Below are 16,669 nucleotides of genomic sequence, written 5' to 3' on the forward strand. Positions count from 1 at the left end.
AATTCAAAATTTCATTTTTTCTTTATTTATAGATTAGATTAAAAGGAGTCTGATTTTTAAATACACGCACACATTTTTTAAATTTAAATTATATTCTATTAATATATTATAATTATTCTAAATTATAAAATTAAATTTCAAACAAAAAAAAAAAAATTAAAAAATAGAATTATTTTTCTTATGATAAATGGTTTCAAACAAGTTCTGAATGTTTTTTTATTTAATTAAATGCATGGTGCTTCTTCATTGACATGAGACACCAAAAATAAGCTCTTGTAACTTTATTCCCCAATGGAGGGTCCTTAGTTCTCTCTTCTTCCACTCTCTCTTTCAATATTACCCTAACACCCTTCTTCTTCTTCACTCTTTCTGATCTTCTCATTATTCTTCAACACGAGTAAGTAAAACTCCTAAGTTTTTTTTTTGTTTCATTTTAATTTCTTATGTTGCTTCATGGACTTTTCATTGAAACCCTTCTGCAATTCTCTGTGTCCCTTTGCTTTTCCCCTTTTTTGCTTTCAACTGGGACATGCATCTTTATTCCACTTTTTCTTAATTCCTATTTTTGTTCCAGTAATGGATGAGAAAACTCTCAAAAAACTCTTTTTTTTTTCTTTTTCTTTCAGTGCATTATTAACACAAAGTAGTGCTCACTAGTTTCTGTTTTTTTTTTTCAACTTTTCTTCTTCACTTTCCCTTTTTATTTTCTGACCAAAACCAAACTGAGTCCGTGTTTGTTATCTTCACTTCAGGATGATTTTATTTTATTTTATTTTCAAAAAATGAAATTGAAAAAAGAATCTGCTTTTTGTTTTCCGTCTATCTACTGAAATGTGCTTTGATGGAAGATGACTCAGCCAAGAGTGAAAGACTCTGACTCATAAATTTTCATGTGAATTTTTTTAAATTTATTATTATTATTATTATTTATTACAGCTTGTTTTGTACTATGTTTTTAATTTTATTCCCCTTGGGTTATTTTTAGAACTTTGTCTTGTAACTTTTTCCACCGAAAAGTAATTATTACTTAATATGTGTATCTATCATTCTATCTGTGAGTCTTTGCAGCAATGAATGGCGATTCTCATTTTCTTTTTAATTTTGTCTTATATTTATTTGTTTTCATTGGGTATATAAAGTTCCTAACTTTGCCTTATTGCAATTTAGGAATTTGTACTTGGCTATTGTTGTTCATTTGGAGCTTCTTTGGATCAAAGCAAAGAAAATTTGAGCAAAGGTATGATTCAATTTTTAATGTATTATTGGAATTTATGACATTGAGGTTGCTTATGAATATTGTGGGAAAGCTGTGTTTCAATGTATTGTTTTCTCTATTTGATTGATAAGTTTGAAGGCTGTGGAGTGTGGTGCAAGATTCTGTTTGTTTCATGAACCATTTCAAATGCTGTTTTTGTTGTTTGATAGGGAAAACACAAAATTTGGGAACTTCTTGGTTTGAATTTTGATGTCACTGCCGGTATTTAGCATAGTGGGGGAGGAGGAGGGCAAAAGCAATGTCACTTTGTTGGTTTCGTCGACTGCCATGGAATGTGCTCGCATCGAGAGCTCCGAGTTGAAAGTGCGAAACTACATGGAATTGTCTGGTTGTTCTTCTGCTGACAGCTCGGTTTCGCCCTTACCGGACGAGCATAAAAGTAATCTGAACCTGAAAGCTACTGAACTCAGGCTTGGTCTCCCGGGATCTCAGTCTCCTGAGAGAGATTCTGATCATTGCTTAAGAAGCTCAACTCAGTTTGATGAGAAACCACTTTTCCCCCTGTGCCCCTCGACCGATGATCATCATCATTCCCCTGCAAAGGCTGCTGTTTTGGGTAACAAAAGAGGATTCTTAGATGTAATGAATGGGTTCCAGAAGGTAAATGTCAATTTAGTCTGAGGAAATATCCTTTTTAACTATGATCTTTGGGTACTTAAAGTAATCTTAAAAGAACTTGCTTGGTTGAAATCTTGTTTTTAGTATGTGTAAGACTGTAACATGCTCTGATCATAGCTTTTTATCTGCTCGAAGTGAGATAACTGCTAAGCGAGATACTGAGTCGCCGATCTATCATGCAGGGGAATTTTTTATCTAATTCAGAAGCGAATACAATTCTGTCGCCGAGGCCTTCTTCTAACTTAGGATTAAAACCTGGTTCTCTGCTCGAGAGTCTTGGGGTTCAACAAGCCAAAATGAAAGAAGTATCGACTACAAATGTTGGGGTCGAGAAGCCTCATGCTTTCAATGAGACCAGACCCAGTCTTAATGGTTCTGCGAATAATAATAGCAGTGCACCAGCTACCAAGTAAGTAGAATACTCGAACCGATCACATTAAGTTTGAGCATAACTGTGGAAATGATTTCTGAATTCTGATATTCCTCGTGCGACAGGGCTCAGGTCGTGGGGTGGCCTCCCCTAAGGTCATTTAGGAAGAATTCACTGGCAACTAATTCGAAAAACACAGAAGAAGTAGATGGACAACCGGGGTCCGGTCCACTGTTTGTCAAGGTCAGCTTGGAGGGTGCTCCCTATTTAAGGAAAGTAGACTTGAAGAATTACTCTACATACCCGGAACTATGTTCTGCTCTAGAGAAGATGTTCCGCGGTTTTACTATAAGTAAGGAAGAATTCGTTTGATGCAAGAAAACTTAGTCTTTAAGTAATTTATGGTCAGTTTGCCTGGATCCAGTTACTGCTTGTTTCGGTATGATTTCAGGTCAATGCGGATCTTATGGGACTCTGGGAAAGGAGTTGCTGAATGAAACCAAACTGAAGGATCTTCTTCATGGGTCGGAATATGTTCTTACCTATGAAGACAAAGATAATGATTGGATGCTTGTGGGTGATGTTCCATGGGAGTAAGTTCTAATTCTTTCATGCACTTGTTTTCTTATAGGCATTGAAAACTCATCTGAGATACAAATTTACATTTTACATTATTTGTTCATCTTCAAAGTAACTTCAACCCTTTATCTTTGCAGGATGTTTATCGAAACATGCCGAAGGCTGAGGATCATGAAGAGTTCAGAAGCAATTGGCCTTGGTTAGTATTTTTCAAACTATCTATAAACATAAGATTCAAGGGAATCCCAGCATATGTTATTCAACATGGGTACTCGGCTTCGAATCCCAGCATATCTTATTCGAGTTTACCCTTTTTGTGTCAGCTTGCAGCTCCAAGGGATGTTGAAAAAAGCAAGAGCAGGAACTAGACATGGCAACAACAACAGAATCCATCATAACCAAAGACATTTTGGCCAGGGAGAGATTATAATACTAAGCTATCTTAATATTTGTGTTAATGTTCATTATCTGTGTGTTTGATGTGTTCTTCACGGCATTTTATATATTAACTAAGCCGTTTTTTATCATATGATTTTCAACTCTTATAACCCCTTAAGACTTGACTATTTGTGAGTTAATTAACGATGTGGTTGAAGGAGGATATGATATGTAGTGTGTAAATTTTGATTTGTGTGCTTTTGTGATTTAAAATGACAGCATGTTCTATTGTTCTGTGTCATGTGACTTGTTTACGGTGGAAACTCACCTGCAGTCGATTTCATATGAAATTGATAGCTGAAAACCGTTAAATAATTTGACTGATTTGACTAAATTTTCATCTAACGGCTCTCATCTATTAATTTCACGTGAAGTCGACTGCACCTGAATTTCTACCTTGTTTATTCATCATTCATTTTTGTAAAGTAATAAATCGGTTTTAAATTGGTTTAAAAATAAGCTGGTTTCTAAAAAATAACTAGTTTTATGGAAGCTCGTTTTAAAAATAATAAATTGTCTTAAGAAATTAATTTTATATTTTTATTTATGAAATTGTGAATTTGATATGAATAATTAAGAAAAATAATAAATTGTTCACAAATACAACAACAACAAAGCCTTGTCCCACTAAGTGAGGTCGGTTACATGAATCAAACGACGTCATTGTGCTCTGTCATGTATCATGTCTACAGAGAGACCGTTTACATGTAGATCTCGTTTGACCACCTCATGGATGGTCTTCTTGGGTCTTCCTATGTCTTTCGCCCTTTGTCCATCTTTCATCTCATTCACCCTCTTGACTGGATGTTCTATCGGTCTTCTTCTCATATGTCCAAATCACCTGAGACGCGATTCAACCATCTTTTTCACAATGGGTGCTACTCCAACTCTCTCCCTTATATCTTCATTCTTTATTTTATCTAATCGCGTATGACCACTCATCCATCTCAACATCTTCATCTCTGCCACATTCAGCTTATGTTCGTGTTTCTCTTTAGCCGCCCAACACTCCGTACCATACAGCATAGCCGGTCTTATAGCAGTGCGATAGATTTACTTTTAAGTTTTAGAGGCATTTTTTGTCGCATATAAAACCAAATGCACTCCGCCATTTTGACCAACCTGCTTGGATCCTATGATTTACATCTTGTTCAATCTCTCCATTATCCTGTATGATGCACCCAAGATACTTAAAACTTTTAACGTTTCGTAGGATATTTTCTCCAATCTTCACCTCTATATTGGGGGTTTTCCCTTCTCAAACTGAACTTACATTCCATATATTCCGTCTTGTTACGGCTTATGCGCAGACCATACACTTCTAAAGCTTCTCTCCATAACTCCAACTTCTTATTTAGATCTTCCCTTAACTTTCCCATAAGGACGATATCATCGGCAAAAAGCATGCACCATGGCACAGGCTCTTGGATGTGCTCTGTGAGTACTTCCAAGACTAATGTGAAAAGGCATGGACTTAAGGATGATCTCTGGTACAATCTTATACCAATAGGGAATTTCTCTGTCACATCACCTTGAGTCTTCACACTAGTGGCCCCATCATACACGTCTTTAATTGCCCGAATATATGCGATCTTTACTCTCCTCTTTTCTAAAACCTTCTATAAGACCTCCCTTGGTACCCTATCATACACTTTTTCCAAATCAATAAACACCATATGTAGATCCCTTTTATTACTACGATACTTCTCCATCATCCTTTTTAATAGGTATATCGCTTCAGTAGTAGATCTTCCTGGCATAAATCCAAATTGGTTCTCTGTTACTTGTGTCTCTTTTCTCAACCTCTGTTCTATCACATTTTTCCATAACTTCATAGTATGACTCATAAGCTTAATCCCTATATAGTTTCCGCAACTTTGTATATCCCCCTTATTCTTGTAGATAGATACCAAGGTGCTCTTTCTCCACTCATCAAGCATCTTCTTTAACCTTAAAATCTCATTAAAAAGCTTGGATAATCAGTTGATGCCTTTTTCTCCAAGACCTTTCCAAACCTCAATCGGGATATTATCAGGTCCTATTGCCCTGCCATTTTTCATCTGCTTTAGAGCCTCTTTTATCTCGAATTCTCGAATCCTTCGATAGTAGTCAAAGTTTTGATCTTCTTCCCTTGAGCATAATCGACCAAGGCTCGGAAGAGTCTTCTGTCCCTCATTTAATAACTCGTAGAAGTAGCTCTTCCACCTTTCATTAATCTTCTCCTCTTGAGCCAACACCTCTCCATCCTTATCCTTTATGCACTTAACCTGATCCAAATATCTCGTTCTTCTTTCCCGACTCTTTGCGATTTTATATATACCTTTTTCTCCTTCTTTCGTGTCCAAAGACTGGTAGAGACTCTCATATGCTCTTGTTCTTGCTTCACTTATAGTCACTTTTGTCTCTTTCTTAGCCGCCTTATATTTTTCCAGTTATCTGCATTGCGGCATAAAGACCACTCTTTAAAGCATTCCCTTTTTATCTTTATCTTTTCTTGTATACTCGCATTCCACCACCAGCACTCCTTGTCTCTTGGTCCTATTCCTTTAGATTCACCAAAATTTTCTTTTGCTATTCTTCTAATAACTTCTGTCATCTCCCTCCACATCTCTTCCGCGCTTCCATTCCCATCCCACTTTGCCTCTTCTCCTACCGTCTTAGGAAGCTTCTTTGTTCCTCACATTTCATCCGCCACCACCTCGTCCTTGGGTTCTTCGTATGATGTCTTTTTCTCAACTTTTGCTTAACACAAAAATCCATGACGAGCACCCTATGTTGTGTTGTCAAACTCTCTCCCGGGATAATTTTACAGTTAATGCAAAATTTCCAGTCGACTCTCCTCAACAAGAAGAAGTCGATTTGAGAGCTTGTCATGCCACTCTTAAATTGTTCACAAATAAACTACTATAATATTATTGTTGTAAATAAATTTAAAAATAGTTAAGAAACAGAAAAATTAAAATCAGAAAAAAATAAAAAAGTAACTTCTAAAAGTTTTGTGACAATATGGTCGTCTTTGTTTCTATGCTTAAATGTTAAAATTGACTCTGTTAATTTTATCCCCTATTTTCGCTCTTAGATTCAAGGTTCAACAAATAATTGCATTGGCCAAAATACTTAGGAACCAACTTATATGCGGAATTTTTTTTGTTTTCCTTTCCAACTCTTTATTTTTTCTCTCATTTTTTTTCATCAAAGATAGAAAGACTCGAATCCGCAACCTCTAAATAAGTATGGAGAGACTATGTCATTTTAGCTATAACTCGTTGGTTATTTTCTCTCTCGTTTGTTAGAAAAAAATATATAAATATATAAAAATTGTATTTTCGTCTGTAATGTTCAAAAATTATATTCTGATAATATTGGTTTCTAAATATTTTATTTAGGTAACTTGCACTTAATATAATATCTCATATTTGTATATTGAAAAAAAACACTCATATTTTCACATATTAACAAATTAACTTTTTATTTTAAAAAAAGTTATATACTCTGTATAATTGGCATTGGTCATATTTTTATGATTACTAGTACATGCCTATTGCTTTATATTTTTTCAATACTATCTGGTCCGTTCATAATAAATCCAATATTATAAATCGGCTTTACTATTCATAACTCGATATTATTCACATCATTCCTCAGAAAATCAATGTTACAGTTCGGCATTACAGTCATTAAATCGGCATTACAGTCATTAACTCGGCATTGCAACCACTATTCAACAATCAATATCATTTATTGAAATGTGACGTTACAAATCAGCTCAACGGACTGCTTCACAAATGTGAAACGTCCAACCTGACATTTACCCTTATTATTGCTCTTTAACACAGACAATAAAACAGGAACGTAACCGATTTATATACTATCACCTATAAAAAGGTATGATCTTCTATTTTAAAGATATATTGAATTCTCAATACTAATTTAAGCTTCGGAGTGCCTTTGCAGGTACACTCCCCCCTGTTTCTTACTCAAAGCTCTACGCGATTGGACACACTCTTGGAGAAAAGCTCGGATTATCACAAGACTTGAAGGTCGGCACCGAAAGTAATAGCTCGGCGCTGACTCCCAGAGACTGAGCTCTCTCTCCAGGTATCCATACAAGAACAATTGGCACCCACCGTGGGGCCGAGAATATAAACCTCTCTCTCTATATTATCGGCCTCGAGATTCCCGTCTTGAAGTCATGGCTGAACAACCTCCACCCTCGCCATCCGAATTGCTTCGGATGGTGACCGAGTTGCGGCAAGTCGTGGCTGAGGAGAGCCAAAGAATGGCAAATCAAATCGCCAACTTGAATAACACTCGAACCGAAAACAATGATCGACAAGAACGGACAGAAGAAGCTGAGCAACAGTCAGGACCAACACATGTCTCAGACACTGCTCGACAGGAAGGGGAGCGGCCCGAACATAATGAGGATACTCAGAAAAACATCGAAAATGACGATCAGGAAAGCTCCCCTGGACCATTCACGGCGGAGGTGATGAACTTCGTACTGCCCCGAAGGTTTACTCTGCCGACCACCCTAACTCCCTATGATGGGTTAGGTGATCCGAAGAAATACATCAAAAAGTTCACCTCCATAATGATAGTAAACGGTGCATCTGATAAAGTTTTATGTCGTTGTTTTCCATCTTATTTAGACGGTCCTGCACTTGATTGGTTTTGTTCTTTGCCTGCAGGTTCCATTTCTCGATTCCGAGACATATTAAAACCCTTTGAGGAGCACTTCGCTGGATCCGCCATCTACCTCCACGACTCCGATTACCTGAACACAGTCAAGCAAGGCCAGCACGAAAGCCTCAAGGACTACATGACGCGCTTCACAAAGATAGCCATAAGCATACCCGACCTCCACCCCGAGGTAGAACTACACGCCATAAAAAGTGGATTAAGACCAGGAAAGTTCCAGGAAACTATTGCTGTGGCCAAACCAAAAACTATGGCCGAATTCTGTGAAAAAGCTAAAGGACAGATTGACATCAAAGAGCTCCGACAAGCTCGGAAAATAGAAAATCCTCACTATAAAGACGACGACAAGCCACGGGACAGCAAGAAGAATTTCAAACCAATCCCACGATATGAAACCTACACCAAATTCAACACCAAGCGCGATGACATCATCAAGGAGATCTTGAATTTGAAGTTAATCAAGCCACCACGAAAAGCTGGTAATTACCCAGATTCAAAAGGCATTGACCGATCAAAATACTGCTTTTTCCACCAGAAGCACGGACACAATACCGACGACTACGTCATCGCTAAAGACCTGCTGGAGCGATTAGCTCGTCAAGGTCATCTGGACAAATTCATCAGCGGCCAAATGCAGCGGCGAGCACCTGCTCCAGGAGACCAAAGCTCGGCTACACAACATAACCGAGACAGAGATCGACCGAACAATAATCATTCCGAACTACCAACACGTACAATTTGACTGTATTTTCGGAGGTTTTGCGGGTGGAGGAGCCACAAGTTCGGCAAGGAAAAGATCTTACCGAGCTATCCTTTCCATCAACGCCGACCAAAGTCAACAACAGTCGCCACCTACATCTCCACAGATAACATTCCAGACAGCCGATCATGACAACAGCGTAACAAATCTGGATGATCCAGTCGTAATCTCCCTACAGCTCGGAGATCTCCTCATTAAAAAGGTGTTGCTCGACCCAGGCAGCAGCACCGACGTTCTCTTTTATTCGACCTTCCAGAAAATGAAACTGAGCGATAACATCATCCGACCTTCCACTGGTGACTTGGTAGGATTCTCAGGTGAGCGAGTCCCGGTTATGGGCTCTGTGTGGTTACAAACCACACTCGGTAAGTTCCCTTTGTCGAAAACTTCAGACATTCAATACTTAGTTGTTGATTGCTTCAGTCCTTATAATATTATACTTGGCCGACCTTTCTTAAATAGGTTCGGCGCTATAGTATCTACAATTCATCTTTGCGTTAAGTTCCCTTTGCAGGACAACACAATTGCAACCATTCATAGTGATGCCCAAGAGGCCAGGGAGTGCTACAACAATAGCCTCAAAAGACCTCACTGTAACACTAAAGCCCAGATCCACAATATCGGCAACACAAACAACCAACACATGCTAGCCGACCTTGATCCTAGAGCAGGAACGCTGGAAAGGCCGACTCCAACGGAAGACCTAGATAAAATCTATTTCACAGAAAGCACGGATAAGTTTACATACGTCGGATCAACATTATCTTCAGAAGAAAAATCTTCGTTCCAAGCATTCTTACAACAAAATGCCGACCTGTTTGCATGGACCCCAGCTGACATGCCAGGCATCGATCCATCCGTCATATCACACAAGTTAGCATTAGATCCATCTATCCGACCTGTAGCACAGAAAAAGAGAAATCTCGGGCACGATCGAAAGCAAGCTTCCCTAGAAGAAACCAAGAAGCTCATCAACGCGGGCTTCATCCGAGAAATCAGATTCACAACATGGCTGGCAAACGTCGTCATGGTTAAAAAACATAACGGTAAATGACGCATGTGTGTTGATTTCACCGATCTCAACAAAGCATGCCCCAAAGATTCATACCCTTTACCCTCTATTGATTGTTTAGTTGATAATGCCTCTGGTTTTGAGAAACTCAGCTTTATGGATGCATATTCTGGTTATAACCAGATCCAAATGCATCCATCCGATCAAAACAAGACAGCCTTTATTATTGAATATGGAAATTATTGTTATAAAGTCATGCCATTTGGCCTTAAGAATGCAGGTGCAACATATCAACGTCTAATGGACAAAGTCTTCGCCAAACAAATCGGCAAGAACATTGAGGTCTACGTTGACGATATGGTCGCCAAGACAAAGATTGGCAATAATCACCTTGAGGACCTCACAAAAATTTTCGGACAGCTAAGAAAATACAACATGCGGCTAAAGCCTGAAAAGTGTGCATTCGGGGTTCAGATCGGTAAATTCCTCGGCTTCATGCTCACTAGCCGAGGTATTGAGGCAAACCCTGAAAAATGCCGAGCTATTTTAGACATGACAAGCCCACGAACCATCAAAGAAGTCCAGCGGTTAACAGGGAGACTTGCTGCACTTTCTAGATTCTTACCTTGCCTAGCTTCTAAATCTTCATGTTTTTTCCAATCTTTAAAAACAAAAAAAGCTTTCCAATGGACTGATGAATGTGAACAAGCATTTACAACTTTAAAAGAAACTCTTTCAAAACCACCAATTTTACACACACCCCTACAAGGGGAGCCATTATTCTTATATTTATCTGTCACTAACTGGGCTATAAGCTCCGCTCTTGTTGCAGAAAGGGAGAAGAAACAGTTCCCAATCTACTTCACAAGCAAGACCTTACAGAACGCCGAGCCTCGTTATCCGAACATTGAGAAACTGGCACTATCCCTTGTCTTCTCAGCCAGAAGACTCCGGCCATACTTTTAGAGCCATGAGATCCATGTTAGAACAGATCAACCTTTGCGACAAGTGCTGCAGAAGCCTGAGCTGGCTGGTTGACTAGTAAAATGGTCGGTAGAGCTGTCAAAATTCGATATCAAATACGAGGGCCGAGCATCCATCAAATCACAGTTTTTGGCCGACTTTATCGCCGAGTTCTCAGTACCCAATATAACTGAAGATTACATCGAATGGTCTTTATACGTCGACGGATCATCCAACCCACACGGGTGTGGCGCAGGTATTATACTTGATGATGGCCACGGCAATGTCATCGAACATTCCCTCAACTTCTCATTTAAAGCAAGCAACAATCAAAGTGAGTATCAAGCATTAATTGCCGGCCTTAGACTCGCAGCCGACCTTAACATCACCGAACTTAAGGTATATTGCGACTCCTTACTTGTCGTCCAACAGGTAAATAATCTATACCAAGTAAAGGACCCTTTGCTCTCAAAATATCTGGGTGTCGTACACAATCTCCTTTCAAAATTCCCCAAATACGAAATACACCACATCCCAAGGGAGAGTAATGGCTGAGCCGACATTCTGTCTAAACTCGCCAGCACTCAACCAAATAAATCCTCACTTTATCAATCAACACTACTTAAGCCGAGCATTGAACTATGCCATGTCTTAAGTGTGACACAGGAAGCAGACTGGAGATCTCCATACATACAGTATCTCCAAACAGGGATCTTGCCAGGCGACGTCGAAAATACTCGACAATTCCGCCGACAAGCCTCCTTTTTCACAATTTATAATAATTGCCTATATAAACGAGGATTCTCTCGTCCACTACTTAGATGTCTTTGCAGAACAGAAGTAATGCTTGCACTTGCTGAGGCACATGAAGGGATCTATAGAACACACCTCGGAGCCCGAAGTCTGTATTCAAAAATCCTCAGAGCTGGATTATACTGGCCAACTGTCAGGCAAGATTGTCACACAAAAGTGAAAGGCTGTAACAATTGCCAAAAACACAGTCCGATAACACATCTCCCAGCCGAACTCTTACACTGTTCCGAGGTTAGCTGGCCATTCAACCAATGGGGAATTGATATCCTCGAACCTTTCCCCACAGCCGCAGGACAGGTAAAATTCCTTGTAGTAGCAATTGATTATTTTTCCAAATGGATAGAGGCACAACCTCTAGCCAAGATTACATCACAACAAATGCTTTCCTTTATTTGGAAATACATTATCTGTCGATTCGGCATTCCTCGGCACATTATCACTGATAATGGTCGCCAGTTTGCCGATCAAAAATTCACATCGTTTTTGCAGAACTTAAAAATCAAACAGCACTTCTCATCAGTAGAACACCCACAAACAAATGGGTTAGCTGAAGCCACAAATAAAGTAATATTACACGCTCTAAGGAAGAAACTGGACGATGCAAAAAGTCTATGGGCAGAGCTTATTCCAGAGATCATATGGGGGTACAATACAACAATTCACTCAACCACAAAGGAAACACCTTTTCGCTTGGTCTACGGTTCAGACGCAATGATACCTGTGGAGATCTCCCAATCCTCACTACGCACAAAATTGGCCGACCTAACTACACAAGACATAGCTCGGCAAACCGAACTTGATCTCATTGAAGAACTCCGATCATCCGCAGTAATCAAACATTTGGCAATGCAACAGCACATTGCCTGTAGACATAACCAAAGACTTCAACCTAGATCTTTCCAAGTCCACGACCTTGTACTCAGAAAAACAGAACAAGCTAGGAAACCCCCAGCACATGGCAAACTAGCAGCTAATTGGGAGGGCCCTTACAGAATCAAAGAAGTAATCGGCAATGGAGCTTATCGCCTGCAAACATTAGAGGGTAAAGATCTCCCTAACACTTGAAATTTATTTTCCTTGAAGTTATATTACAGTTAATACCAGGGACAAGCAAGTACTCTTTTTTCTACTACCAAAATTTTTCCCACAAGGGTTTTGCTTGGAGAGGTTTTAACGAAGCTAGCCTATCTGGGCCTTTAAAATCAAAGGTCTTACATTAATAAATTCCCTTATCCAGTCAATATTACTTGCATTCTATACTTTTCAATTTGTCACAACTCAAAACCGATTTTAATCAGCATCCAGATAAAATCATCAAAAACAGACTTATATCCAATCCAACTCGGATTCCGATCATATAATCAGACAAAATCCGATCTAACTTGGAATCAGATCATTTCACCAGAAAAAAATCCGATCTAACTCGGATTCCGATCATATAATCAGACAAAATCTGATCTAACTCGGAATCAGATCATTTCACCAGACAAAATCCGATCTAACTCGGATTCCAATCATTTAATCAGACAAACATCCGATCTAACTCGGAATCAGATCATTTCATCAGATAACAATCCGATCTAACTCAGATTCCGATCATTTCATCAGACAACATCCTGATCTAACTCGGAATCCTATCATCAGACAACATTCCGATCTTACTCGGAATCCGACCATTCAAGATAGCATAAGCAACCTATCTCCGAACCCAATAATGCTTAATTTTTCCAACTCAATCAAATACCCGATTGTAGTCAAACTCACAACGTTATGGTATAATCATAACAAACGGCGAATCTCAATTAACAATCATTGCCAAATGACCATAACAGTTCTTACCATGCCTATAATCGGCATACCAAATTCGGTCTACTCACCTTTTTTAAAAAAGGCGACTCACCATTACAACAAATTTTTACCACAAAAATCTGGTCTCAACCGGATAAAACCGACTTATCATACAGCAATAACATTATATTATCATAATATGCAAGTGTTTCCCCTACCAGAAAAGTCGCAACATATAGGCTACAATAACAAAAGCCAACTACAAATGTCCACACATTGACAAGTCAAAAGCTCAACTCAGGAGCAAAACAAGTCTACAAACAAACAAACCAAAATTACACATTCTCATTTTCTTGCTCCGCAGCACCATCATCCTCAACCATAACACCATCCTGCACTATTTTGCCTGGATCTATTGCCGATAAATCAACCTCGGGAGCCAGAAACCTGGCCTGAAGAACAGCCCTCTCAAAACCTTCAAGGAAGGAATCCAGAATCTCTCCTTGCTTATTCTTCTCCAACTCCTTCATCTGGGCAGTAACCTCAATCATACGGGCGCTCAAAGAAGATAAGTCAGCTTCTTTCTTCTTTAATTCTTCAACATCCTTGGCATAGCTCTCTTTCACCTCTTTCAAATGTTTCTCAACCTCAACTAACTTCCCCCCAAGTTCAGAAATCTTAGCAACTTTTACAGCCAATTCTTCTTTCAAACACGGATCCTCTTTCTTTTCAACCACCTTCCGATGAATCTTCTCACGACTGCGCCCCAAACTCGCCAGTCGCAAACCCACCACCTAAAGATCAAAGATTAACACATTAATCTTCCAAAACATTCACACAAATAACACTTTTTACCTCAAAAAACAAAAATTACCTGCATATACTGATCAATTGCCACATCCCCCACCTCTTCTGCCAAACTAACATCAGACGGGGTCTGGCATACCTCATCCACAGTAATCATGAAAGGATGATCTTTCCCCCAGAGAGACGACCCCTCACTCCGCTCAACAAAATCATGCAACTTTTTCTGGTTTTCACAAAACCTATGAAGATCTTCCATTGGAACATCACCTTTCTCATCACCAGAAACATCGGACAAATCCACCACATCACCCTTTCTCTTCTTAACAATAACTTTCCTCCTCCCCCACTTTGGTTGATCAACCTCGCCTACACCAACCTTCTCTACTTTGGACGAGGATACCTCTTTATCCAAACCCTTGCTCTTCACCCGAGACCTCAAACTCGCCGCAGATATACCTGGGTACTTCCCACCTGAAAAACACGAAACACAAAAAATGGTCAAAAACCTCAAACATAATACAACATCCACAATCCAAAATCTTACCCAAAAATTCTACTACAGCAGCCTTATTTTCCTCCCATTGCAGCAGGTCATAAACAGAAATCAATTCTTGCCGATCAACAAACTCGGTCAAAAACTCAATCACGCACTCATCTTTCGGACTTATAGATTCAGGACCCAAAATGTTCTGAGGCTCTGAACACCACCAGAGAGGAAATCTTTCCCCCAAATGCTCATCAACATAAAACGGAAAGTCATCTTCGCAGCTACTTACCTTAAGGTACATTTCCTTAAAATTCTTAAAAGATGATTTGTATAGCTTGAACACAGCAAAACCGAGAGAGCTGTTCAAATTTACCCAACCACCCTTCCAAACTCCCTTCGCCTGAAACAGTGAGAAGAACAGCTCCACTGACGGATTTTCCTCCAAAAATTCCATCAGAATCTCAAACGCCCGAAGGAATGCCCAACCGTTGGGGTGAAGTTGTGAAGGCGCACAGTTTAACTACCTCGGAACCTTACAGTCAAAATCACTGAAAGGGATTCTCACCCTCAGTTCTTCCAAAACAGAGCTATACATAAAGAAATGCTCAAAACCCTCCCCTCTATGAAAAACCCTATCATCCACAGTACAGGGTAACAGTTCAAATCGAACCCCAGAATTAGCCCTAACAACCTTCAACTTATCTATCTGACTCACAGCACCAACATCCAGAAACAAAGAGACACGATCCCTTACATCATCATTCACCCGATCATAAGACCAATCTATCTCCCTTTTCGTTTCTTTCTCATAACCCATTGAAAAATCAAAAGCAGAAAAGGAGAAGAAGAAGCAACGGTTACACAGAAAAACCAAAAATAACCAAGACTAACTCATCTCTTTTACTCATTGTTTGGATGATAACACTTGAGGAAACTAAAACAGCAAGCATGCAACCCTTCAGAATTCCCAAAACTTTAAATTCACCCACTTTAAACCCAAAATTTCCCTTCCCATCAAATCCGTCGTGTCAAACCCAAAAAACCCACCTTGAAAACACGCAAACTCATTAATACCCTCATTTAATTATTTCTCTTTCCTAATCATGCATGCTTAGCCTCAGTAACTGTTCAATAAAGCATCTTGAACTGGGGGCTACAAGGTTAAACCACACGCCGAACTGTTCAGCAACCAATTCACACATCATTAAAAGCTCAACCTGCTTCATTAAACATTCTCCCAGGCCAAGCTTGGGGGCTGTGGTCCGTTCATAATAAATCCAATATCATAAATCGGCTTTACTATTCATAACTCGGCATTATTCACATCATTCCTCAGAAAATCAACGTTACAGTTCGGCATTACAGTCATTAAATCGGCATTACAGTCATTAAATCGGCACTACAGTCATTAACTCGGCATTGCAGCCACTATTCAACAATCAATATCATTTATTGAAATGTGATGTTACAAATCAGCTCAACGGACTGCTTCACAAATGTGAAATGTCCAACCTGACATTTACCCTTATTATTGCTCTTTAACACAGACAATAAAACAGGAACGTAACCGATTTATATACTATCACCTATAAAAAAGTATGATCTTCTATTTTAAAGATATATTGAATTCTCAATACTAACTTAAGCTTCGGAGTGCCTTTGCAGGTACACTCCCCCCCCTGTTTCTTACTCAAAGCTCTACGCGATTGGACACACTCTTGGAGAAAAGCTCGGATTATCACAAGACTTGAAGGTCGGCACCGAAAGTAATAGCTCGGCGCTGACTCCTAGAGACTGAGCTCTCTCTCCAGGTATCCATACAAGAACACTATCTATTTTGATATTAAATATTATTTATTTAGAATGAAATATTATTTTAATTCTCAACATTTTAATTAAATCCTCAATTTTTTCTGACTCTTAAAATGTCCTAATTTTTTTCTTCAAAAGTCTTATTTCATCACGTATTAATCATCTAATCAAAATTATATATATATATTTCTGAAAATACACTTTTATTCCATGATCATCTTTTTCTACATAGTACCAACCATTGT

General features: G+C 39.0%; 1 protein-coding gene across 1 annotated transcript; it reads left to right on the plus strand.

Moving 5' to 3' along the window:
• The first annotated feature begins 230 nt into the window (after window positions 1-230).
• On the plus strand, window positions 231-3,494 carry LOC130944968 (auxin-responsive protein IAA9-like). Its single transcript, XM_057873587.1, has 8 exons — window positions 231-397; window positions 1,168-1,237; window positions 1,426-1,876; window positions 2,077-2,303; window positions 2,390-2,616; window positions 2,716-2,857; window positions 2,981-3,042; window positions 3,167-3,494. Exons 3-8 carry the CDS (start codon window positions 1,466-1,468, stop codon window positions 3,187-3,189), a joined length of 1,092 nt encoding a protein of 363 aa, XP_057729570.1. The 5' UTR covers window positions 231-397; window positions 1,168-1,237; window positions 1,426-1,465; the 3' UTR covers window positions 3,190-3,494.
• Window positions 3,495-16,669: the final 13,175 nt, after the last annotated feature.

This window comes from Arachis stenosperma, chromosome 8 (assembly GCF_014773155.1).
Source record: "Arachis stenosperma cultivar V10309 chromosome 8, arast.V10309.gnm1.PFL2, whole genome shotgun sequence".
In the NCBI taxonomy this organism is placed as follows: domain Eukaryota; kingdom Viridiplantae; phylum Streptophyta; class Magnoliopsida; order Fabales; family Fabaceae; genus Arachis; species Arachis stenosperma.